The 26125-nt window shown below is 39.4% G+C and overlaps 1 protein-coding gene across 2 annotated transcripts in view; it reads left to right on the top strand.

Moving 5' to 3' along the window:
- Window positions 1-26125, top strand: part of LOC128686288 (centrosomal protein of 164 kDa) — a 273426-nt gene that overhangs the window by 132431 nt on the left and 114870 nt on the right. For both annotated transcript variants that reach the window (XR_011392109.1, XM_070085949.1), the window contains exon 6: window positions 12914-13147. Coding sequence is in view for 1 of the 2 variants with exons in the window: in XM_070085949.1 (XP_069942050.1) it covers window positions 12914-13147 (234 nt within the window). In the remaining variant the exon portion in view is untranslated. The remainder of the gene's footprint in view (window positions 1-12913; window positions 13148-26125) is intronic.

The following is a 26125-nucleotide window of genomic DNA, read 5'->3' as shown; positions in this document are numbered from 1 at the left end:
ACAATAGAATAATTGACACTTACCTTTAACCCTTTGACTGTCGAAAGGCCCAATCCTGAAGTGTCTCCTGGTGTCGCAAAATATTCGGAAAAAAAAAAATTATTTTTTCTTGTGAAAATGTTAAGATTGTTTTTCTGATTGTTTTAGTCCCCCCCAAAAAATTTTCCCATCAGTACTTAACAAGATATAGAGTCCTGAAGTTTGCTGAAATTGATCTGCGAGCGGCAACAGCGGCGACTGCCGCTCACCCGGTAAACTTTGATTTACTTGTATTCGATGGTTTCTTGTTTTTTTTCACTATTTTATTTTTTCACATAACTTTTGTGGCCTGTGAGACCAAATTATTGTGCAATGTTCAAATATACACTCGTTGAATGTAACACTATAGCAAAAACACTCGTATCATTATAATGTTGCTAAAACTTGTTTACACAAACAAACAATGTAAACAAATGTTTATTACGATTGTTCTATAATATATATACATATGTACAATCACTGGACTCTTTTCTAGAACTGCTGCAGCTTGTGGAATTCTTTGAAACATGGGTATAAGCACAATGGTGTCTTACACTCCTCGCACATAAAACGAGTGTCTCTGCGTTTTTGTGGGCGTTTTGTGGTATGTCCACAGACAAAACACCTCTTCTGAGCATTTTTCTTGGCAGTAGTAGCAGGCAGTGGTATGGGGTAGTGATCACCAGGCCTCAGACGAGAGGACATGTGTTGATAATTTCGTTGGCGCTGGTCTATTGCAGGTGTTGTTTCTTGGTACTTGAATATTATTTGTCTGATGACTGACAAATAAAATTCACCATATTTGGGTTTCTTCTTGGTCTTCAACTTATACATATTATAAGCATTCAGCATGGAAATGTCAAGAAGATGGAAAAACAGTTTTATGTACCACTTATAACTTTTGCGAACACAGTCAGCAAACCCAATCTGCATGTCACATTTGTCCACTAAGCGCATATTGAGGTTGTAATCCATCACAGCTGCAGGTTTTACAATGGGTTCATTGGTCTCTCTATTCTGCTTGCCAGTGTCTACCATTTCGTGTCGGTGAACTGATGTCAGCAGTGTGACATCACGTTTGTCATGCCACCAAAATGCCATGATGTCATTGGCAGCAAACACCTGCACTTCACCTCTACGACTGCCAGCATCGAACCTAGGCATATGTTTACGATTTCCACGCACTGTGCCACACACATCTGTTATGTTCACTCGCAAGAAATCACTGAGTATAGGGCTTGTGTACCAGTTGTCAGTATATAAAATATGCCCCTTACCAAGATATGGCTCCATCATTGTTCTAACGACATCACCAGAGATACCCAGTAACTTTCTGGTATCTTCCAATGTTTTACCGCCAGACCAGTTTTGCAATCACACAGAACAAATAACTTTATACCAAAGCGTTTCCTCTTGCTTGGTATATACTGTACTTCTTGAATGAGAGTCTTCCTTTGAACAAAATCAAAGACTCATCAATAACAAGCTTCCTGAAGGGATAAAAATACATACAGCACTTTTGTTTCAGGTACATAAACACACGTCTGATCTTATATAACCTGTCGCTTCTGTCAGGCCTGGTTTTGTCTGAAAAGTGTAACATACGTAACAGTAACACAAATCTATTCACTGGTATAATGTCACTGAAAGTAGGGGTTGAAATCAAGTGGTCTGTCGCCCAGTATGTGTTGACACTATGCTTATACACATGTGGCATAAGCATTATTGTGGCAAAGAACAGATACATCTCTGCCACAGTTGTGTCCTTCCACTGGTGTAGGAGTGATCTTGGTGACAGAATAGTGTTTGCCATGGTGTACTCATAGTATGCATTGCTTTCCCTGACAATAATGTCCATCAGGAGTTCATCGAAGAACAACTGAAAGCATTCCAGTTCAGTGGGATTGTTCCCAAGTGTACATGATGGCCATATTCCACTTTGTCCTCCATCAAAGTCATGGGGATTGGGAACAAACTCATTATCTTGTTGCCAATCCCAGATGTGGTCAGCTGGTGCATTCTGGATATTGTAATGTGGTTGTGGTTGTGTAAGTTGTGGTTGTGGTTGTTGTGGGAGTGTGGGGTCGGGTGAGGCTGGTTGTAGTTGTGCAGAGTCAGCAGCGTGGGTAGTAGCGTGGCCTGCTGCTGGTGTCACATGACTCATGCCACCATCACTATCACCACCACCGCCTGCTGCCTCACTTGCATCATTGATACCCATCGTAACAATATCATCATCTTCACTATCAGGACGTGGTGTAGGGCCATGGGATGTGCTCCGAGATGTACTCCTTCCTCTTGGAAGAGCATATGGCACACTACCAGACCGCATGCGACGTCGTATATACTGCCGCTTCACTGGGGAATATTCACCCTCACTGTCACAACTAGACTGCTTTCAATAACCTTGAAATCACTATCACTATTACTTGCACTGCTCACATCTGAGTCTTGTACACAGGCAAATAGTTTCCTCTTTCGTCCTGGTACAGGTGAACATGAACGAGCCGGCCAAGCACCAGAGGTGGAAGATTATGGGTCATCTGGGTTTTCATCACTAATTATGTTATCCTGGGCACTTTTTTCGGTCACACCCGCTTCAAAACCAGGGAATTCACTTTCACTGACACTTTCATCACTGTTTGAGCTATCACTTGGGAACAAAAGACCTCCAATCCGCCGAGGAGTGAGGAACTTCTTACCGCGAGGCATGGTGAAAATGGACTACCAAGATGGCGTTCCCACAATGCACCGCTGAGTTCCAGATTTTTTTCACAGGGTGCACACCGACCACTGAGACCCATTCTCTCTCGTGTAGGCCTACCAGCCCTCCCGCTTGATTTGAAGCCGCTAGAATTTATGCGTATAGATACGTCAAACACTGTATCTCCCATGACGTATATATACGACCACGACAGTCAAGGGGTTAATGAAGATCTGGTGATGATTGATGGGATGGTGTTAGTGTTTAGAAGGGGAATCCCCTTCCATTAGGACTTGAGGTAGCAAGTCCTTTTCCAGGGTTACTTCCCTTCTTCTTTTAATGCCACTGGGACCAGCTTGAGAGCAACTGGACTTCTGTCACACAACATATCTGTCCATAGAGGCCTGACTTTCCTAAAGTGGTTCACAACATTGTCAGTGTACAGGTTGCCAACATGGCTTGCAGTAGCTGTGTCAGGGTGATTTTCATCAAAAAAGGCTTGCACTTTAAGCCACATTGCACACATTTCCTTAATCTTTGAAGTAGGCAACTTCAATTTGTCTATCCCCTCCTCCGAAGCAGTTTCCTCAGGTCTGGCCTCTTGCTGTTGAAGATGATCTAGCAGCTCATCAGTGGTTAGTTCGTCATTGTCCTCCTCCACCAACTCTTCCACATCCTCCCCACTAACCTCCAACACCAAGGACTTCCCCAATGCCACAGTGGATTCCTCAACTGGCATAGGATTCTCAGGGTTAGCCTCAAACCCTTCAAATACCCTTTTGTCTACACATTCTGACCACAGTTTTTTCCAAGCAGAGTTCAAGGTCCTCTTAGTCACTTCCTCCCAAGCCTTACCTATAAGGTTTATACAATTGAGGATATTAAAGTGATCTTTCCGAAACTCTTTTAGAGTCAGTTGAGTTTCTGTGGTCACTACAAAGCACTTTTGAAAAATAGATTTTGTGTACAGTTTCTTGAAGTTGGAAATGACCTGCTGGTCCATGGGCTGCAGGAGAGGAGTGGTATTAGGAGGCAAAAACTTGATCTTAATGAAGCTAATGTCCCCAGAAAGTCGCTCTGCCAAGTCTGTAGGATGACCAGGGGCATTGTCTAATACCAGGAGGCACTTAAGGTCTAATTTCTTTTCAGTTAGGTAATTTTTCACATTGGGGGCAAATTCATGGTGTAACCAGCCATAGAAAAAATCCCTAGTGACCCATGCCTTACTGTGCCCTCCACAGCACACACAAATTAGCCTTGAGGATATTCTTTTGCCTGAACGCTCGGGGAGTTTCTGAGTGATACACCAATAAAGGCTTCACTTTGCAATCACCACTAGCATTGGCACACATCAGAAGAGTAAGCCTGTCTTTCATAGGCTTATGTCCTAGGAGTGCCTTTTCCTCCTGAGTAATGTAGGTCCTGCTTGGCAATTTCTTCCAAAACAGGCCTGTTTCGTCACAATTAAACACTTGTTCAGGTTTCAATCCTTCAACCTCTATGTACTCCTTGAATTCATGCACATATATTTCAGCCACTTTGTGGTCCGAACTGGCAGCCTCACCATGCCTTACCACACTGTGTATGCCACTACGATTATTAAATCTTTCAAACCAACCTTTGCTGGCCTTAAATTCACTCACATCACCACTAGTTGCAGGCAATTTCTTTGCCAAATCATCATGCAACTGCTTAGCCTTTTCACAAATGATCACTTGAGAGATGCTATCTCCTGTTATCTGTTTTTTATTTATCCACACCAATAACAGTCTCTCAACATCTTCTAACACTAGCGATCTTTGTTTCGAAAACAAAGTTGCACCTTTTGCAACAACAGCTTCCTTGATTGCCATTTTCCTGCTCACTATAGTAGAGATGGTTGATTGGGGTTTACTATACAACCTGGCCAGCTCCGACACACTCACTCCACTTTTGTACTTTGCAATTATCTCTTTCTTCATTTCAATAGTCATTAGTGCCTTTTTTCTCAAAGGCTTGGCACTAGAAGCTTTCTTGGGGCCCATGGTGACTTATTTTGCAGAAACAAGCACCAAAAACAGTGATAATATGGAATGTACCGAATGTTTCCTTAGATGTGCGCACACTGGCTGGCTTGTAAACACTGGCACACATGGGGCAGTTCAGGCCACATGTGGACACGCCTCGTATGAATCGTATCGAATGTCGGGTTTTCCATTGAATGTCGAGGCGAAATTTTTGCATTAAAATGTATCGAATGTCGGATTTGTCGAATGTCCATGCCATCGAATGTCGGTGGTCCACTGTATATATAGACAAAAACCTGCTTCATGCTTTTTGTAAACAGAACATTAAATATCCAGCTGACATTATATAGAGAGGTATTGAAGGGAGGAGGGCGGAGAGGGGGAAAAAAAAAAGTGACTGCGGCCATAACAGAAAATGTTACGTGCCTGAAGGGTAACTATAGAAGATCACTCTTACCCTATGCAAAGACTGAAAAAAGTGCGATTTTTCTTGAAAAAAAAAAATCCCAAGCAATCAGCTATGCACGCATTTCCTGGAATATCTCAGAAGTAAATCATTGATCTACAGTATTTCTTGTTGTATTCTCATTAAAAATAAACACATTGAAAGGAATTTCCCAGCAAACATAAAACTGAATGTTTTAATTTTGGGTGGTGGTGACACTTTTGAAGTGTCAGTAAGGGGTGATTCCTCGATTAGCGATGAAATCGTTTACCGACGGGATCTTAGGCCCCAACTCTGTTGTTAAGTGAGGAGAGGCTGTATTTGTATTGTGAGGTGATTATTATTATAATAAAAAAAAATATTGTGAGGTAAAAGTTTCACAAATTTACAAACATACGTGTATGAACTAAAATTGGACACATTATAATATGCGTTTATTTCATCTGACCAAGTGATCGCCTACCACCCATTCGGTTTGTGTTTTTACATCGTCTGAACTTCGTGAATCTTGTTGTCTCTCAGTTTAAAGGTTAAATGTTTATACAGTAGTGTGCTGTATATTGAAATAAACAGACTAGAGGAAATCAGCTGTAATTTACTACATTATTGAGTTATGAATATTGGTCAGAGAGCCCATTGTAAGTCCGAGGCATTAGTAAACGCCGGGTCGCCATCTGGAGAAGACCCGGGCTGGAAGTACCGGCAAATCATAAAGAAGAAGGCATTGGTAAATGAGTACGTCGCTAAGTGAGGAGAGGCTGTAATGAGAATTTCCAAAATGATAATGATTGATTAATTCATTCATTGATTAGTTAAAGAGTTATATATATGAGAAACGAGTTTCTACAATAGAGTGGAAACAAGAAAGCTGTAGGACTGATTGTGCCAAAGGGTGAAGTTGATATTTGATGAAGAGTAGTTAGCCAAAGTGACGATAGCTGGGTGTTAACATAGTGTCAGCTGTGTGGGAGCACACTTGTGTAGGGTGCTGCACAGGTGTTACAGATGCTGACTTGTGGGAGAGGAGGGGGCACTTCTCCATGCAGACCCCGTGTTCAACTTCAGTTTATTCAGTTGCTCTGTGATTAATATTCACATTATATTTTACTTCACTTTGCCTTATGTTTTTAATTAGCCCAAAGCAGGAAGGGTTTCTCTTACAGTATTCTGCTAGATAAGCATTGTCATTCTGCTTGAGCTCATTTTGAAGTATTATTCTCAGTACATGTATTTACTTTATGCCTATTCTTATCATTTCATCTAGAGAGATTTTTATTTAGGGATGGAACAATATCAAATTTTTTTTTTGATATTGCTGATACTGGTAACAATACTTATTTAGGAATGGAAAAATTCCAGATTTTTTTTGGTATTGCCCCACTCCACAAAAGGGGCAGTAATGCAATAACAAAGAACTACAGACCGATAGCGCTAATGTCCCGTATCATGAAAATCTTTGAAAGGGTTCTAAGAAGCAAGATCACCACCCATCTAGATACCCATCAGTTACACAACCCAGGGCAGCATGGGTTTAGAGTAGGTCGCTCCTGTCTCTCACAACTACTGGACCACTACAACAAGGTCCTGGATGCTCTAAAAGATAAACAGAATGCAGATGTAATATATACAGACTTTGCAAAAGCCATTGACAAGTGTGACCATGGTGTAATAGCACACGAAATGCATGCTAAAGGAATAACAGGAAAAGTTGGTAGATGGATCTATAATTTCCTAACACATAGAACACAAAGAGTAGTAGTCAACAGAGTAAAGTCTGAGGCGGCTACGGTGAAAAGCTTGCCCCCATCTTGTTCCTCATCTTCATATCGGACATGGACAGGGATATAAGCCACAGAACAGTGTCTTCCTTTGCAGATGACACCTGAATTTGCATGACAGTGTTCTCCATTGAAGACACTGCAAGACTCTAGGCGGACATCAACCAAATCTTTAAGTGGGCTGCAGAAAACAATATGAAGTTCAATGATGAGAAATTGCAATTACTCTGATATGGAAAATGTGAGGATATTAAAATTTCATTGGAGTATAAAGCAAATTCCAACCACACAATAGAACGAAAAATTAATGTCAAAGTCATGGGTGTGATCATGTCAGAGGGTCTCACCTTCAAGGACCATAACATTGTATCAATTGCATCAGCTAGAAAAGTGACAGGATGGATAATGAGAACCTTCAAAACTAGGGATGCCAAGCCCATGATGACACTCTTCAGGTCACTTGTTCTATCTAGGCTGGAATATTGCTGCACATTAACAGCACTTTTCATGGCACGCATAACTGCGATAAACCACCTCAGTTACTGGGAATGCTTGAAGTTCCTAAACATGTACTCCCTAGAAGGCAGGAGGGAGAGATACATGATTATATACACCTGGAAAATTCTAGAGGGTCTAATACCAAACTTGCACACAAAAATCGCTCCCTACAAAAGCAAAAGACTCGACAGATGGTGCAACATCCTCCCAATGAAAAACAGGGGTGCCAATAGCACAATAAGAGACAGCACAATAAGTGTCAGGGGCCCAACACTGTTCAACTGCCTCCCAGCATACAGCATACATAAACCCCTGGCTATCTTCAAGCAGGCGCTGGGCAGGCACCTAAAGTCAGTACCTGACCAGCTAGGTTGTGATTCGTACGTTGGACTACGTGCTGCAAGAAGTAACAGCCTGGTTGATCAGGCCCTGATCCACCATGAGGCCTGGTCACAGATTGGGCTGTGGGGGCGTTGACCCCCGGAACTCTCTCCAGGTATCTCTAGGTATCTCCAGGTATACTGGTAGCAATACTTTTACAGTATTTCCTATTTTTAATATTATGATAACTATTATTTTTATATTTATTTTTTTTTTATTATCACACTGGCCGATTCCCACCAAGGCAGGGTGGCCCGAAAAAGGAAAACTTTCACCATCACTCACTCCATCACTGTCTTGCCAGAAGGGTGCTTTACACTACAGTTTTTAAACTGCAACATTAACACCCCTCCTTCAGAGTGCAGGCACTGTACTTCCCATCTCCAGGACTCGAGTCCGGCTTGCCGGTTTCCCTGAACCCCTTCATAAATGTTACTTTGCTCACACTCCAACAGCACATCAAGTATTAAAAACCATTTGTCTCCATTCACTCCTATCAAACACGCTCACGCATGCCCGCTGGAAGTCCAAGCCCCTCGCACACAAAACCTTTACCCCCTCCCTTCAACCTTTCCTAGGCCGACCCCTACCCCACCTTCCTTCCACTACAGACTGATACACTCTTGAAGTCATTCTGTTTCGCTCCATTCTCTCTACATGTCCGAACCACCTCAACAACCCTTCCTCAGCCCTTTGGACAACAGTTTTGGCAATCCCGCACCTCCTCCTAACTTCCAAACTACGAATTCTCTGCATTATATTCACACCACACATTGCCCTCAGACATGACATCTCCACTGCCTCCAGCCGTCTCCTTGCTGCAACATTCATCACCCATGCTTCACACCCATATAAGAGCGTTGGTAAAACTATACTCTCATACATTCCCCTCTTTGCCTCCAAGGACAAAGTTCTTTGTCTCCACAGACTCCTAAGTGCACTGCTTACCCTTTTACCCTCATCAATTCTATGATTCACCTCATCTTTCATAGACCCATCCGCTGACACATCCACTCCCAAATATCTGAATACATTCACCTCCTCCATACTCTCTCCCTCCAATCTGATATCCAATCTTTCATCACCTAATCTTTTTGTTATCCTCATAACCTTACTCTTTCCTGTATTCACTTTTAATTTTCTTCTTTTACATACCCTACCAAATTCATCCACCAACCTCTGCAACTTCTCTTCAGAATCTCCCAAGAGCACAGTGTCATCAGCAAAGAGCAACTGTGACAACTCCCACTTTATGTGTGATTCTTTATCTTTTAACTCCATATGTTCATATTTAACCCTTTCAATGGCCATCCATCACTTAAAACTATGACATTGAAGCCAGGAGTCCCTCATGTAGTTCTGCATCGAGAGTTCAGCTAATTAATCTGATGGATTACTTGAGAACTGAAATGTCAATGGGGCACCTCATAGGTATGGTAACCTTAGACCTGCAAAAGGCCTTCGATACTGTATACCACAATATATTATGTACAAAACTTTAAGCTATAGGTATGGGTTCTGTAGAATGGTTTAAGTCCTACCTTAGCAACAGGAGGCAAATTGTCAAAATCAACAAAACGGAATCAGAACCCCTGCTGATAGCATGTGGAGTTCCCCAAGGTAGTATTCTGGGTCCCTCGTTATTCCTGTGCTATGTTAATGACATGCCTATCAGTGTCAAGTGCAAACTCCTACTGTATGCAGATGACAGTGCTCTGTTAGCGTCAGGTAAAGACCCACAAGATATAGCTAATGTATTAACACTAGAACTGGAGTCCTGCAGCAAATGGTTAGTAGACAACAAACTATCATTACACCTCAGAAAAGCTGAAGCCATTCTCTTTGGCATAGAACATAAACTGAGAAGGGTAAATAATTTTAATGTCTAGTATAATGGGGAGCCCATCACTTCAGTTTCCTCAGTAAAATATCTGGAAATCCCCTTTGACCCATGCATGTCAGGAGAATTGATAGAGAACAGTGTAGTAAAGAAAACGAATGCCAGACTGAAATTTCTCTATAGACAAGCACAGTGTCTACCTACTGAGGCTGACAGGACCCTATGTCTAGCCTTTATACAGTGTCATATGGATTATGCTTGCTCGTCATGGTACTCTGCCTTGACAAAAAAACTGAAAGATAGACTGCAAATCGCCCAGAACAAAATGGTAAGATTCATCCTGGACCTGAGTCCAAGAGAGCATGTAGGCCAGGATGAATTACAGCAGTTGGATATGATGAATGTTGAAGACAGAATAAAACAACTGAAGCTAAATCATGTTTATAAAACTGCTCACAAACAGTGTCCAGAATATTTTGCTGCCAATTTTGTCAAGGCTGGGAACCAAAGCAGTCATAGTACTAGGGGGAGAGAGCACAACTTTGTAGTGCCCACAGTCAGTGGCCAGGCTTCATACTCCTTTTATTGTACAGCAATAAAGGAATGGAACAGACTGCCCACACATGTCAAAGTCAGTCATAGCATGAACCAGTTCAAGAAAAGAGCCAAAAGGTGTCTGATGAATGTAGCTACAGAAAGGGAGGGGAATGATTTTTTATTTTTTTAGCTAAAACACATGTAATTTTACCTTATTCCTAGTAATGACTCTTGTATTGTAGATAGTCTTAATGACCCTCGTGTAGTAGATAGTCTTTTTAGTATGATAATAAGATGTTATCTCCATTATAGAATAATAATAAGATATTATAACCTTTGTGTTATAATAATAAGGTAAAAGGACCCCAATCAGATCAAATCATATCAAATCAAAGTTTATTCTCTATAAGGATTACAATGCAAGGTTTACAGATTTTGGTTATTGTGTGGTTTACATGTAGTAAAATAATAATTACAGAGGGGGCCACTAGAACACCGAGCATGGCTAGGCATTTCAGGCAAACTTAGATTAATTCTTAACCCTAAATTATAACAAATTGTGGAGTAAGTTGACTAAATACTAAGTGACAAATACTAGTTTGTGAGTTTAGCAATGTGAATGCTTTTGTTTTGGCACAATACATAGTTTCTTTATTGGAGTATCACAGGCAAACTTATGACTTGTTTGGAATCATTATTTTAAGATTAGGATACGTATTTCTGTGCTTATAGTCAAATGGGTGAGTGAGTGAGTGTAAATGTGGACCACCAGCTGGTTTTTATGTAGTTAGTTGATGGGGTGTATCAGGGAGATAAGATGTTGTCTAACAGTAGTTTTGAAGGTGATGAATGTGTCTGCTGTTCTAGAGTTTTCAGGTAGAGTGTTCCAGATTTTAGGGCCTTTGACATACATTGAGTTTTTGGGTTATCCTAGGTACTTTATACATATGCTGCTATGTATGATATTCTATGTAACTGTATTTGTGTATATCTGAATAAACTTACTTACTTACTTACTCAGATAAGCTGTGAACAGTAAATTTTGGGCTAGATATGAAAGAATGGGTCTGCATGGTGAGTGTGCACAGTTTAAAAAAAAAAATCCTGCCCCATGTGGTACATGATGGGAAAAGCAAAACTCTGACCTTATGTCTGGATTAAAATAATGACTTTGAGGTGTATTCTAGGATGGTTTTGATGGATTTACTGGTATCATTTGATAGAATGGTATACAGGCTACTGAAATAGAGATAACTTTGGTTGGTTTCAGGACCAGAAATATCCTGAAATTGTGCTCAAGAGTTGACAAAAATTTGATTTTTCCTGATTTTCCAGAGGATGGGTAAAGCCCCCTACATCCCTGGTCTGTTTTACAGGTTTTTAAATAATTAGTCTAATTCACTTACTGGGATGCTATGAACCATGACCAATCATTTCTGGTTATATTTTATTATCTGGGAAACAGAGTAAGTCTTCTATTTTTGTGTGATTACGAATTCAAAATGAAAGGAAATTGTAATACGCAGGAGAGACCTGGGGACATGATAAATGAATGTAGGAAATGTTCTAGTGGCATTAATGTCTACAGTGTTTGTTTTGCACTCTATTTTTAAGTTAGTATTTTTTAAATTTGTGTCAAATTGGCCAAATTGCTGACTTGTGCACTTTATAGGGTAGTTATAATAGTTGAATGGGCAGTTTCTTGTGTTTGATTGATAGAACAGAAGTCATAGCTATGAATTTCATCAAATGGAACACTGGAATTGACTTTAAATAGGACTCAAATTTGGCAAAATCACTGATTCATAAATTGTGTCCAGACTCCTAACTTGGTGCCTGCGTAATTGTGTAAGTTTTCCATCAAATTTCGTTCCTTTGGTGTCACTACCTTCAGAAAAAAAAATTCTTTACTATTTCAGAAGAACTTTTTTTTAAAGTGGACTCTGGAAGCATTATTAGTTTCAGGGGTCTGGCCAGTGAAAAAGTTAAGGGAATGCTTATTGCTCAATAGTTGTTAAATAACATAGGGAAGCTAAATATTAAATAACTTACTTTTTTGAGATACCAATGTCATTATTAATTGCTAATTACTGGCATGCTCCCATGAGGCTTATAAATTAAAAAAAAAAAATTAGTAATCTGATGAAGATATAATCAGAAATCAATTATAGTTTGACTAAACATGAAAGTAAAACATCCAACACTCATAATACCATTTATTTAGAGCTTTAAATAGATATTATGAAAACTGAAATCATACATTATTGTAATAGCTGAAAACTGAAACTCAATAATTATGGTTCAGAGCTTGAGTATCCTCTCTCCATTGTTAAGCTGAATTAAATAAACATTGTGTTTGTAATGTGGCTTTTCTGAAGCAGTGTACAGAAATATATGCTGTACATGCAGTATATTTTATACCTAGATAAATAGAGAAAAAATAATAATAATTTACATGCATCTCTTCACAGCATTAACTATGATTTCCTTAATAAGAAGGCAAGTAACTGCATTTTAGTTATTTTTTATTGCTTGAATGAAAGTAAACATAACATAATACAGTATGTTAGAACATCGTAATTTTACTAGCTGGAATTAACTATGTAATATTTTAGGTTTGTATTAGGGTAACAATATTATGGACACCAAGACATTTCACAGTTAATCTAGTGGTGTGGGGCATGATAACTGCCTTGCATGTTTCAGGTCAGGGCATTCCTCCTTTGAGAAGACAGCCTGCACACAAGGAAGAGCACAGTCTGCAGGCAGTGAGCACCCTGAGAGGACAGTGTGTTGCAGGTTCTGGAACACAGGTACACGGCGAGAATGTACATCAAGATAGGGATGTCATAGATGGATTGGGTTTGCCACCAAAATCCATCTTGAAGGATCCAGTATTGGCACGTGGTGGAGTGGACAGAGCCAGATTGGAACAGGAAGGTACATAAATAGTTTATTGGGTAAAAGTGAAAATTCTGATGTATGAGTTTATGTAAACACTGAATATGTATTATGTGTGTGTGTATCTGCCCTATCTGTCATATCAGTGCTCATCTGGCAAGATAGTGATAGTGTGAATGATGGTGAAATTATTTCTTTTTTGGGTCACTCTGCCTCTAAGATTAAGATTAAGATGTTTATTTTGACATGATACATGGTTGTACAGAGGAATATAATGTAGTTGAGTGTACATGCCAAAAGCCCCTTTGTATGCAGAGCATTTCAGGCAAGCTTAATTAAGATTAAGATTTTTTATTTTGACAAATTACATGTTTGTACAGAGGAATATAATAATTGGGTGTACATGCCAAAAACCCCTCTGTATGCTGAACATTTTGGGCAAATTTAAAGATTAACTTTAGAATAGTAAGGCAATAATACATAGTTCATATGGTCATTAGATGAGTTAGAGTGAGTACAAGAAAATTGAATATTATATCAGGTGATGCTACATGGTTTTGATAAGTCTAGTAGAGACTTTTTACATTATTTAATTAGTTAATAAAGATTACAGTATTACAATGTAACAGTTTAAAACAATTTACAATATGATGTATTACAGTTTAGTACTAGTATTTAAAACAGTGAAATTTGGTATTACAGTGGAGCAACTTAAAGATTAACTTAAGATTAGAAAGGCAATAATAGTTCATATGGTCATTCGATAAGTTACAGTGAGTGCAAGAGAATTGAATATTCTGTTAGGTAATGCTACATGGCTTTGATAAGTCTAGTAGAGAATTATTACACTATTGAATTAGTTTATAAAGATTACAGTATTACACTGGAACAATTTACAGTATGATGTATTACAGTTTAGTACTATTTAAGACAATGAGATTTAGACATCCTAATTTTGAATTAATAAGTGGTTGAGCATTCAGCAGCACAATATGAGTAGCAGTTGAGTAACTGGTAGTGATTAGGTACTGTTTGTCTGGTTAATTTTGGGTGATGAGGTGATCTCTTAGTAGTGCCTTAAACTGATTTGCAGACAGGGGTTCTTTAGTGTGTTCTGGCAAAGAATTCCAGATCTTCAGGCCTTTTACGCGCATAGCATTTTTGCATAGGGCGAGATAGACACGAGGGATATCGAAGAGTGATTTGTGTCTCGTATTATGGTTGTGTGTTCTGTGATAGTTATCAAAGAGGAGTTTGAGAGGAGGATTTACATTTGAGTATAGTGTTCTGTGTATGTAGTAAGCACAATAATAAGTGTGGATGTTTTGTATATTAACCCTTTCAGGGTTTCCGATGTACTAGTACGGCTTACGCACCAGGGTTATTGACGTACTAGTACGTCTAAATTCTAGTACCTTCAAATCTAGCGAGAGAAAGCTGGTAGGCCTACATATGAAAGAATGGGTCTATGTGGTCAGTGTGCACAGTATAAAAAAAATCCTGCAGCACACGGTGCGTAATGAGAAAAAAAAACTTTGACCATGGTTTTGGTTTAAAGCAGCGACTTTGCACTGTATTTTCGTATGGTATTTATGGTTGTATTCTAGTTTTCCTGGTCTTTTTTTATAGAATGGAAGACATATTACAGAAATTGAGACAATTTTGATTGGTTTCACAATGAAAAGTACCTTGAAATTGAGCTGAAAGTAGCAGAAATGTTCAATTTTTGCCAAAGTTCAAAAGTAAACAAATCATGCCATGCATCCAATACACATCAAATGGTGAGTCTTATATTCTTTCACAAGTGTGCTGATATTATTTATACCATTTCTACACTAATGCAGTAGTCTGCATAACACTAAATCTTCTATTTTTTGTGAGAACAAAAATTCAAAGTGGATAGCAAAAGAAATGTAAGAGGGGCCTGGAGACGTGACAAATGAACAGAGGAAATGTAATTTTAGTGCTTCGAATGTCTATCTTGCTTATTCTGGACCCTATTTTGGAAATTGGCATCTTTTGAGATTTGTGTGAAATTGGCAAAATTGCCAATTTCTGACCACTTTATTGGATAGTGGAAATCAGTAAATGGGTGTTTTCTTGTACTCATTCGATAGAAAAAATGGAGTTCTAGCGAAATAGTTATGATTTCTGTCGACTAGTACATTGGAATTGGCTGAAAATAGGGCTCAAATTCGGTGAAATCACCGATGTGTAAACATCGTCGAGACCGCTAACTTTGCGAGAGCATAATTCCGTAAGTTTTCCATCAAATTTCATACTTTTGGTGTCATTATGATCGGGAAAAGATTATCTTTCCATTAAAAAATAATTTTTTTTTTTTCCTAAAAATTTTTGACCCTGAGAATAAGTTTAGGAGAGGGCATCTCGACCCTGAAAGGGTTTAGCAAGTTAAGATTCTTGAAAAAAGGTGGAGTGTGTTGTCTAATGCAGGAGTTAGTAATCAATTGCACAGCAGCTTTTTGTTGGGTTATTAAAAGCTTAAGGTGATTTGCTGTGGTTGAGCCCCATGCACAGATACCATAGGTGAGGTAAGGGTAAATGAGAGAGTGGTACAAAGCTAGTAGAGCTGATTGGGGTATATAGTACCGTATCTCTGAAAGGATACCTACTGTTTTGGAGACTTTCTTGGAAATTTGTTGTATGTGTGTCTGAAATTTGAGGCTGCAGTCATGGTGGAGACCTAGAAATTTGCCCTCTGTCTGTCTAGAAATAGGTGAACCATTTATCAATATGCTTAGCTGTACATTTGAAGCTCTGTTTCCAAAAAGCATGAAGTAGGTTTTGTCTATATTGAGAATAAGTTTGTTGGTAATCATCCATGTAGATATTTTTTAGCAGTTCAGCATTTACAGTGTCTGTTAGAATGGTTGGGTTTGGGTGAGAGAAGACATAAGTTGTGTCATCTGCAAATGAAATGGGTTTAAGGAGATTAGATGCATTTGATAGGTCATTGATGTAAATGAGAAAGAGAAATGGGCCAAGGACACTCCCCCTGTGGGACTCCAACAAGAACAGGTTGTGTAGTGGAGTTGGCTCCATTTATGTATACATACTGGGTTCTATTATTAAGATAAGATTTTAGGTAATCGAGAGAGTGTCCTCTGACCCCGTAATGTTCGAGTTTTTGGTGAAAAAGGTCATGGCCAGCTGTATCAAAAGCTTTTCGTAAGTCTATGAAAAGTCCCAAGGGAAATAAATTTTTCTCGATTGCAGTACATATTAGTTCAAGCTTATTTATAATAGCATCATTAGTGCTATTTTTTTCGATCTGAACCCAAACTGACAAGGGTTCATTATGTTGTGGGATACAAAGTAAAAGTAGACTTGTTTGTGAATTAATTTTTCAAAGATTTTAGATAGTAGGGGCAGGTTTGATATAGGCCTATAGTTGTTCATTTCAGTTGGATCACCGCCTTTGAGGATCGGGGTGACTCTTGCTGTCTTCAGTATGGATGAGAAGGTGGAAGATTCAATGGATTTGTTAAAAATAGTTGCAATAATTGGTGACAACACTTGAGAAGCTTTTTTATACATGAGTGGTGGTAAGTTATTTAGGTTTCTTGCCTTGTTCTTTAGTGTTTCGATGATAAGCAAGATTTCAATATGGTTTGTTGGAGCTAAAAATAGAGTATTTGGGTAGAATGTTTGGTTGAATGTTTGAGCTTGGAATTTTACTTGCTAGTTTTGTTCCTATGGTAGAGAAAAAGACATTAAGTTTGTTGGCAGTATCGGTTGGCTGAAGGAGAGGGTCTTCTGGTTTAGTTAAGTTAATCATTCTGTTTTGTGACAACTTTTAAGATCCTAGAATTTCAGATTTGTCAGTTAAAAATAGGAGAGGAGAGTTATTAAATGGAGAGTTAGAGGTATTGGGAAGATGGAGGGAATATTTTGAGGAATTGTTAAATGTTGATGAAGATAGGGAAGCTGTGATTTCGTGTATAGGGCAAGGAGGAATAACATCTTGTAGGAGTGAGGAAGAGCCAGTTGTGAGTGTGGGGGAAGTTCGTGAGGCAGTAGGTAAAATGAAAGGGGGTAAGGCAGCCGGGATTGATGGGATAAAGATAGAAATGTTAAAAGCAGGTGGGGATATAGTTTTGGAGTGGTTGGTGCAATTATTTAATAAATGTATGGAAGAGGGTAAGGTACCTAGGGATTGGCAGAGAGCATGCATAGTTCCTTTGTATAAAGGCAAAGGGGATAAAAGAGAATGCAAAAATTATAGGGGGATAAGTCTGTTGAGTATACCTGGTAAAGTGTATGGTAGAGTTATAATTGAAAGAATTAAGAGTAAGACGGAGAATAGGATAGCAGATGAACAAGGAGGCTTTAGGAAAGGTAGGGGGTGTGTGGACCAGGTGTTTACAGTGAAACATATAAGTGAACAGTATTTAGATAAGGCTAAAGAGGTCTTTGTGGCATTTATGGATTTGGAAAAGGCGTATGACAGGGTGGATAGGGGGGCAATGTGGCAGATGTTGCAAGTGTATGGTGTAGGAGGTAGGTTACTGAAAGCAGTGAAGAGTTTTTACGAGGATAGTGAGGCTCAAGTTAGAGTATGTAGGAAAGAGGGAAATTTTTTCCCAGTAAAAGTAGGCCTTAGACAAGGATGTGTGATGTCACCGTGGTTGTTTAATATATTTATAGATGGGGTTGTAAGAGAAGTAAATGCGAGGGTCTTGGCAAGAGGCGTGGAGTTAAAAGATAAAGAATCACACACAAAGTGGGAGTTGTCACAGCTGCTCTTTGCTGATGACACTGTGCTCTTGGGAGATTCTGAAGAGAAGTTGCAGAGATTGGTGGATGAATTTGGTAGGGTGTGCAAAAGAAGAAAATTAAAGGTGAATACAGGAAAGAGTAAGGTTATGACGATAACAAAAAGATTAGGTGATGAAAGATTGGATATCAGATTGGAGGGAGAGAGTATGGAGGAGGTGAACGTATTCAGATATTTGGGAGTGGACGTGTCAGCGGATGGGTCTATGAAAGATGAGGTGAATCATAGAATTGATGAGGGAAAAAGAGTGAGTGGTGCACTTAGGAGTCTGTGGAGACAAAGAACTTTGTCCTTGGAGGCAAAGAGGGGAATGTATGAGAGTATAGTTTTACCAACGCTCTTATATGGGTGTGAAGCATGGGTGATGAATGTTGCAGCGAGGAGAAGGCTGGAGGCAGTGGAGATGTCATGTCTGAGGGCAATGTGTGGTGTGAATATAATGCAGAGAATTCGTAGTTTGGAAGTTAGGAGGAGGTGCGGGATTACCAAAACTGTTGTCCAGAGGGCTGAGGAAGGGTTGTTGAGGTGGTTCGGACATGTAGAGAGAATGGAGCGAAACAGAATGACTTCAAGAGTGTATCAGTCTGTAGTGGAAGGAAGGCGGGGTAGGGGTCGGCCTAGGAAAGGTTGGAGGGAGGGGGTAAAGGAGGTTTTGTGTGCGAGGGGCTTGGACTTCCAGCAGGCATGCATGAGCGTGTTTGATAGGAGTGAATGGAGACAAATGGTTTTTAATACTTGACGTGCTGTTGGAGTGTGAGCAAAGTAACATTTATGAAGGGATTCAGGGAAACCGGCAGGCCGGACTTGAGTCCTGGAGATGGGAAGTACAGTGCCTGCACTCTGAAGGAGGGGTGTTAATGTTGCAGTTTAAAAACTGTAGTGTAAAGCACCCTTCTGGCAAGACAGTGATGGAGTGAATGATGGTGAAAGTTTTTCTTTTTCGGGCCACCCTGCCTTGGTGGGAATCGGCCAGTGTGATAATAAAATAATAAATTTCAGATAAGGTTTTTCAGGTCTTTTTCATATCACCTTTTATGTCATGAAATCTGTTTTCATAATACAGTTTTTTGGACCTCCTTAGTAGATTGGTTAGTATTGACGAGTAACGTTTTGTAAGATCCTCTGTTATTAGACCCCTTCTGTAATGTTTTTCATATAGATGTTTTTTATCAATAGATTTGAGGATGCTGTTTGTAAATCAAGGGCTGTTTAGTCTCTTTGTTGTGTGATCTGCTCAGTTTTTATTGGACAATGCATGTTTTAGAGTTTTTTTTTTTTTTTGTAAATAATATTAACACATTTATCAATATCAGAGTTGTCTGCCAGTCAGTGTCACTTAATGCTGAAATAGTTATTAACAGATGACTTGTCGTGTAGTTGGAAGGTGATCTTAGTTGTGTCCTGGGGCAATTTACACAAGTTGGTTATGAGAAAGATGGGATAGTGGTCAATGGTGTTATCTGTGATTATGCCTGCTTTTAATGGGGATATAGCATTTGTCCAGATATGGTCTAGTAATGGAGGCATTTGTTTCGGTGATTTATTTATTTATTTATTTATTTATTAATTTGAACATAATACATTGAAGTACAAGGAAATACAGTGGTTAAGTGTAATATGCCAAAGCCCCTTGTATACAGAGCATTATGGGCAGGCTTAAAATTAACTTAAGATTAACTAAGCAATGATATATTCAGTGGTAAACATTGTTGTAAACAGTTAACAATTAAGCACAAATGAGTATTTCAAAGACAGGTCATATGGTCATTTACTGTGTTGCTGTGCATTCAGTAGAATGGAGTATTCTGTTAGATAATGTAATTAAAAATAACAAAGTTTGATTGGGTCACAGGTTAAACATTTATGAGATACAATTATTCAGTATTTATTTGGTTGTGGGTGAGTAAGTGATTTTTAAGAAGAGACTTGAATTTATAAACAGACAGTGTTTCTTTTATATTCACAGGTAGTGAATTCCAGATTTTTGGGCCTTTTATGTGCATTGAGTTTTTGCATAGTGTGAGATGGTCATGTGTTCTGTTGAGGTTGGTAAGGAGATGTTTGAGGGGAGGGTTTATATCTGAGTTAAGTGTTCTATATATGTAGTAGATACAATAATAGGTATGGATGTTTTGTATGGTGAGTAGGTTTAGAGTTTTGAATATTGGTGGAGTGTGCTGCCTGTAGTGGGAATTTGTTATCATTCTGACTGCAGCCTTTTGTTGAGTAATTAATGGTCTGAGCTGGTTTATTGTTGTTGAGCCCCATGCACAAATTCCATAGGTGAGATAGGGGTAAATAAGTGAGTGATATAGGGCCAGGAGGGCTGACTGTGGAACATAGTACCATATCTTCAATAGTATGCCTACGGTCTTGGAAATTTTCTTGGAAATTGTTGTATATGTGTTTGAAATTTGAGTCTATTATCAAGGTGGATTCCTAAGAATTTTCCCTCTGTGAGCTTTGTGATAGGTGATCCATTTATCATTATGTTAAGAGGGACATCTGTAGCTCTGTTACCAAACTGAATGAAGTAGGTTTTGTCATTGTTGAGAGTAAGTTCATTAGTCCTCATCCAGGTAGATATTTTCTGTAATTCGGTATTCACAGTATTGGCTAGCATGACTGGGCTCGGGTGAGACAAGACGTATGTAGTGTCATCTGCAAATAGTGTGGGTTTGAGTAGTTGCGATGCATTTGGTAGGTCATTTATGTAAACGAGAAAGAGAAGAGGGCCAAGGACACTTCCCTGTGGGACACCAAATGTAATTGGCTCTGCGGACGAGTTTGCTCCATTTGTGTACACATATTGGCTTCTGTTGCTTAGGTATGACTTTAGGTAGTTGAAGGAGTGCCCTCTTATACCATAGTGTGACAATTTTATGTGGAGTAAGTCGTGGTCAACTGTATCAAAAGCTTTACGTAAATCAATGAAGATTCCCAGTGGGACTTCTTTTTTCTCTAGTGCAGTGTATATTTGTTCTAGCATGTGTATAATAGTATCATTCATATTTTTATTAGGCCTGAACCCAAACTGACAGGGGTTGAGTATTTTGTTTGAGATGAGATAGGAATAGATTCGCTTATGAATTAAGCGTAAGTGTAAGTTGGATATTGGCCTATAGTTATTCAAGTCTGTTTGGTCTTCTCCTTTGTGGATTGGGGTGACCCTCACTATTTTGAGAACTGTAGGGAAGGTAGAGGATTCGATGGATTTGTTAAAGAGTGCTGCAATGATTGGTGACAGCACTTGTGACACTTTTTTGTATATAAAGGGTGGTAAGGTATTTAAATCTCCTGTCTTGTTTGTTAGTTTGTTGATAATAAGGGAGACTTCTGTTGGGTTAGTCAGAGCTAGGAACAGTGTGTTCGGGTAGTTGCCAGTGAGGTAGTCATTGGGTGGGGTATTTGAGCTTGGGATTTTATTGGCAAGGTTTTTTCCTATGATGGAGAAGAAATCATTGAGTCTGTTTACTGTTTCACTTGGTGGGAGTTGGGGTTCATCTGGCTTTGTTAGTTCAATTGCGCCGTTTCGTGATATGTTTTTTGTTCCTAGAATTTCTGATAGGGTTTTCCAGGTCTTTTTTGTATCACATTTTAAGTTGGATAATCTGTTCTCATAATACAAATTTTTTGCCCTTCTTATCAGGCTGGTTAGGATTGACGAGTAACATTTTGTTTGGTCTCTGGTTATGTGACCCATTCTGTACTGTTTTTCGTAAAGGTGCTTTGTATTTATGGATTTGAGGATGCTGGGTGTTAGCCAGGGACTGTTCAGTCTCTTAGCTGTCATCTGTTTAGTTTCTTTAGGGCAGTGCTTGTTATAGAGGTATTGGGTCTTTTTTAGAAAATTGTTAATACTTTCGTCAATATCTGTATAGATTTCTAGCTCAGTGTGCCAGTCAATGTTTGTCACTGCTGTTGTGAAGTTATTAATGGCTGCCTCATTGTGAAGTCTGAAAGTGACTTTAGTAGTGTCTTGGGGTAATTTGCCTAGATTAGTTATGAGGAAGGTAGGGTAGTGGTCTGTGGTATTATCTATGATTATGCCTGATTTTAAAGGGGATATGGTGTTGGTCCAGATGTGGTCTAGTAGGGAATCACTAGTCTCTGTAATTCTTGTAGGTTTTGTTACTGTTGGTAGCAACAAGCAGTTACTCATAGTGTTTGTGAATTCAGTAACGTGTGGGTCCTGGTCTTGCAGGAGATTTATATTGATGTCACCTGAGAGTAGTAAGTGATCTTTATTCATGCATGCATCAGTTATCATACTTCCTAGGTTTTCACTAAAATGGCTAATGTTTGACTGTGGTACTCTGTAGATGTTTATCACTGTGAGAGGTTTTTGTAGGCACAGTGGACCCCCGCATAACGATTACCTCCGAATGTGACCAATTATGTAAGTGTATTTATGTAAGTGCGTTTGTACGTGTATGTTTGGGGGTCTGAAATGGACTAATCTACTTCACAATATTGCTTATGGGAACAAATTCGGTCAGTACTGGCACCTGAACATACTTCTGGAGTGAAAAAATATCGTTAACCGGGAGTCCACTGTATTTGGATTTGAATTTAGCTATTATATATTCCCCATGTTCATCCCTTGTGCAAGTATTAGTGATACATTCTAGTTGGTCTGAGTAGTATACAGCTGTGCCACCTCCTTGTTGATCTGGCCTACAGTTGTGTATGGCTGTGTAACCAGGAATGGCATAGACATCTGTAGTATCAGGCTTTAGCCAGGTTTTGGTGAGAGTAATGATGGACATACTGGCATGCAGGGAATTTAGTAATGCTATGAGGTCATCGTAATGTTTGCTTAAAGATCTGATATTGTAGTTAAAGACAGTTATGTTGTTGTTGGCTCTGAGAAGTGCCTTTGATTGTTCTGCTGTGTAGTAAATACAGTTGCTGTTTGATTCATTTAAGTCATTCAATAAGAGGTTGGTATCAGGATCAGTGCTTGTAATCATAAGATTTATAGTGAATCTATAGTTAGAAGTAAGTACAGGTCTCCCTCAACATTCATGTTTTCAACTTTCACGGGCTTCACACATTCGCGAATTCCCAACCGCCAAATTCCCAGCCACCAAATTCCCAGCCGCCAAATCATATTTAAGTTTCCCGCCACCTGCGAGTCCCTACTACCCTCCCTCCGACCCCTGCAACTGGCAGCCAGCCCTCCCACCACTCGTGTGGTGAGTGTTTTGTTTGTTCATTATTTGCTATTAAACTACAGTATAAATAATGTAAACCCATTCATGACTGCATATTGGAATGGCTATTCGGACAGGTATTGGAAGGTGACATCATGTGTTTACTCTTGAACACAGCAAAGAATCGAACATTTCTGCTACAGCTAATAATAACAATAGTAATAATAATAATAATAATAATAATAATAATAATAATAATAATAATAATAAATATAATATAATTGAAGAAGGAAATTGTACAAAAATACGAGGGAGTGGTTGACACATCGTCAGTGTGACTTTGTTTATGCTGGAGTGAACATTAGTCTCCCTGCTCTTCCAAACATTTCACAATAATTCATTGTGTTTGGTGCTTGTAGATTGAGTGTGACTGGAGTGGTAGAGGCAGTGATTGAGGCAATGGTATTTAATAACATACATGTTAATAATAATACATGTTATTAATAATAACATGTACTATTATTATTTATAACATATATGTTATTAAATACCACTGCCTCAGCCGCTGAATTATTGTGAAATGTTTGGAAGAGCAGGGAGACTAATGTTCACTCCAGCATAAACAAAGTCACACTGACGATGTGTCAACCACTCCCTTGTATTTTTGTACAATTTCCTTCTTCAATTATATCGTATTTATTATTATTATTATTATTATTATTATTATTATTATTATTATTATTATTACTATTGTTATTATTAGCTGTAGCAGAAATGTTCGATTCTTTGCTGTGTTCAAGAGTAAACACATGATGTCACCGTCTAATACCTTTCCTAATAGCCATTCCAATATGCAGTCATGAATGGGTTTACATTATTTATTCTGTAGTTTAATAGCAAATAATGAACAAACAAAACACTCACCACACTGAGTGGTGGGAGGGCTGGCTGCCAGTTGCGGGGGTCGGAGGGAGGGTAGTAGGGACTCGCAGTGGTGGAGGCATTGGTGGAGTCTGTGGTATTTAATAACATACATGTTATTAACATACATGTTATTAAATAACATACGTTATTAAAGCATAACATGTATATATTTAGTACAGTTTACGACGTTTTCGTGTATTTTATGATTATTCATGGTTCAACAAGTTAAGGAAGCAGTATTGTAATATATTTCCCTACAATATATTGGGGCACCAAACATTCACGGTTTTTCAACATTCGCGAGGCTCTTGATCCCCTAACCCTCGCGAATGTTGAGGGAGACCTGTATAAGACAAAGTAAATATTCTAAAGCTAAAAAATAGCATCTGAATTATTTTAACAAAAGTAAAAATATGAGCTAAGGTAGCTCTTTAACCCTTTCAGGGTCCGTCCTGTAGATCTGTGGCTTTTCAATGAGTGTCCAAACCGTAGATCTACGCCAAAATTCTAGCGCCGTCAAATTTAGCGCGAAAGCGCTCATAGGCCTACATGTGAGAGAATGGGTCTGCGCCGTGGGTGTGCGCCATAAACAAAAAATCTAGGCGCCTGCATAGCATTGTGGGAACGCCGGCTCAGTCACCCTTGTTCACCATGCCTCGTTGCAAGTCAGCTCTCACTCCCGGAAAATTGGGACTCTCCTCTTCCTGTCTGATAGTTCTGACACTGATGGAAGTGCAAATGAAGACGAATTCTACGGCTTTGATAAGTTAGTGACCGAAAATAATGACCAGGATATCGATAATAGTGCAGAAAACCCTGACGATCCTCGACCTTCTACCTCTGGTGTGGGCACTCGTGACTCATGGTCGGGTGTTCCTAAACGTAAGAGAAAACTAATATTTTCGCGTGGCCAGGCCTCTGACTTCAGTAATGACGATGATTCTGACGTGGATTGTGATTTTATTGCGCTCGACGATCATTCGAGTAGTGATAGTGAGGAATCATATTCACCAGTGAAGCGTCGGTATGTTCGCCGCTGCATGCGCTCGGGTAGTGTACCCTATGCTGTGCCCAGGGGACGGAGTACATCCCAGAGTACATCCCGGAGTACATCCCGGAGTACATCCCGTGGCCCTACACCCGTTTTAGGTAGTGATAGTGAGGATGATGTGGCTACACTTGGCATGGATGGGCCACAGGCATCAGTGGATGGTGTTAGTGGTGCTGGTGGTGGTAGTGGCACCGCCATGCATGACTCACCGTGCCACGCGGGGACCCACGCTGCTGACTCGTCAGTTCAAGGACAAAGCGGAGCGTCAGCCACCAGCCCGCCACAACCACAACCACCCGTACAACCAGCCTATGATGTCCAGTATCCACCACAAAACCGTATGTGGGATTGGCAGCAAAATCCCAATTTTGTTCCCAAGCCTCACCACTTTGATGACTCTCAAAGTGGAATTCTACCTACCTGTCCCCTTGGAACCACGGCCAATGAACTGGAATTCTTTGAATTATTCTTTGACCAGCCATTGATGGAAATTATTGCCAGGGAAAGTAATAAGTATTTTCAGTACACCATGGCAAATACGATCTTATCACCACAGTCAAGACTACACAGGTGGAAAGAGACGACTGTTGCAGAAATGTATTTGCTTTTTGCAACAATAATGCTTATGCCTCACGTCTATAAGCATAATATAAAAGCATACTGGTCCACAGATCGGCTAATTTCTACCCCATCCTTCAGTGAAATAATACCAGTGAACAGGTTTATCTTACTGTTACGTATGTTGCACTTCTCTGACAAAACCAGGCCTGACAGAAGTGACAGGTTATACAAGATTAGAAATGTTTTCATGTATCTCAAACAAAAGTTCAGGATATACTTTTATCCATTCAAGAATCTTGTAATTGACGAGTCTTTGATTTTGTTCAAAGGTAGACTCATTCAAGCAGTATATACCGAGCAAGAGGAACCGCTTTGGTATAAAATTGTTTGTACTCTGTGATTGTGACAGTGGCCTGGTGTTGGATATTGTTGTATACACAGGTAGTAAAACATTGAAAGATACCAAGATGTTATTGTGTATCTCAGGTGACGTAGTGAGAAACATGATGGCACCTTATCTTGGTAAG

Source organism: Cherax quadricarinatus, chromosome 17, assembly GCF_038502225.1.
Source record: "Cherax quadricarinatus isolate ZL_2023a chromosome 17, ASM3850222v1, whole genome shotgun sequence".
In the NCBI taxonomy this organism is placed as follows: Eukaryota; Metazoa; Arthropoda; class Malacostraca; order Decapoda; family Parastacidae; genus Cherax; species Cherax quadricarinatus.
The sequence above is the reverse complement of the archived record's forward strand: the minus strand, read 5'-3'. Positions and strand labels throughout refer to the sequence as shown.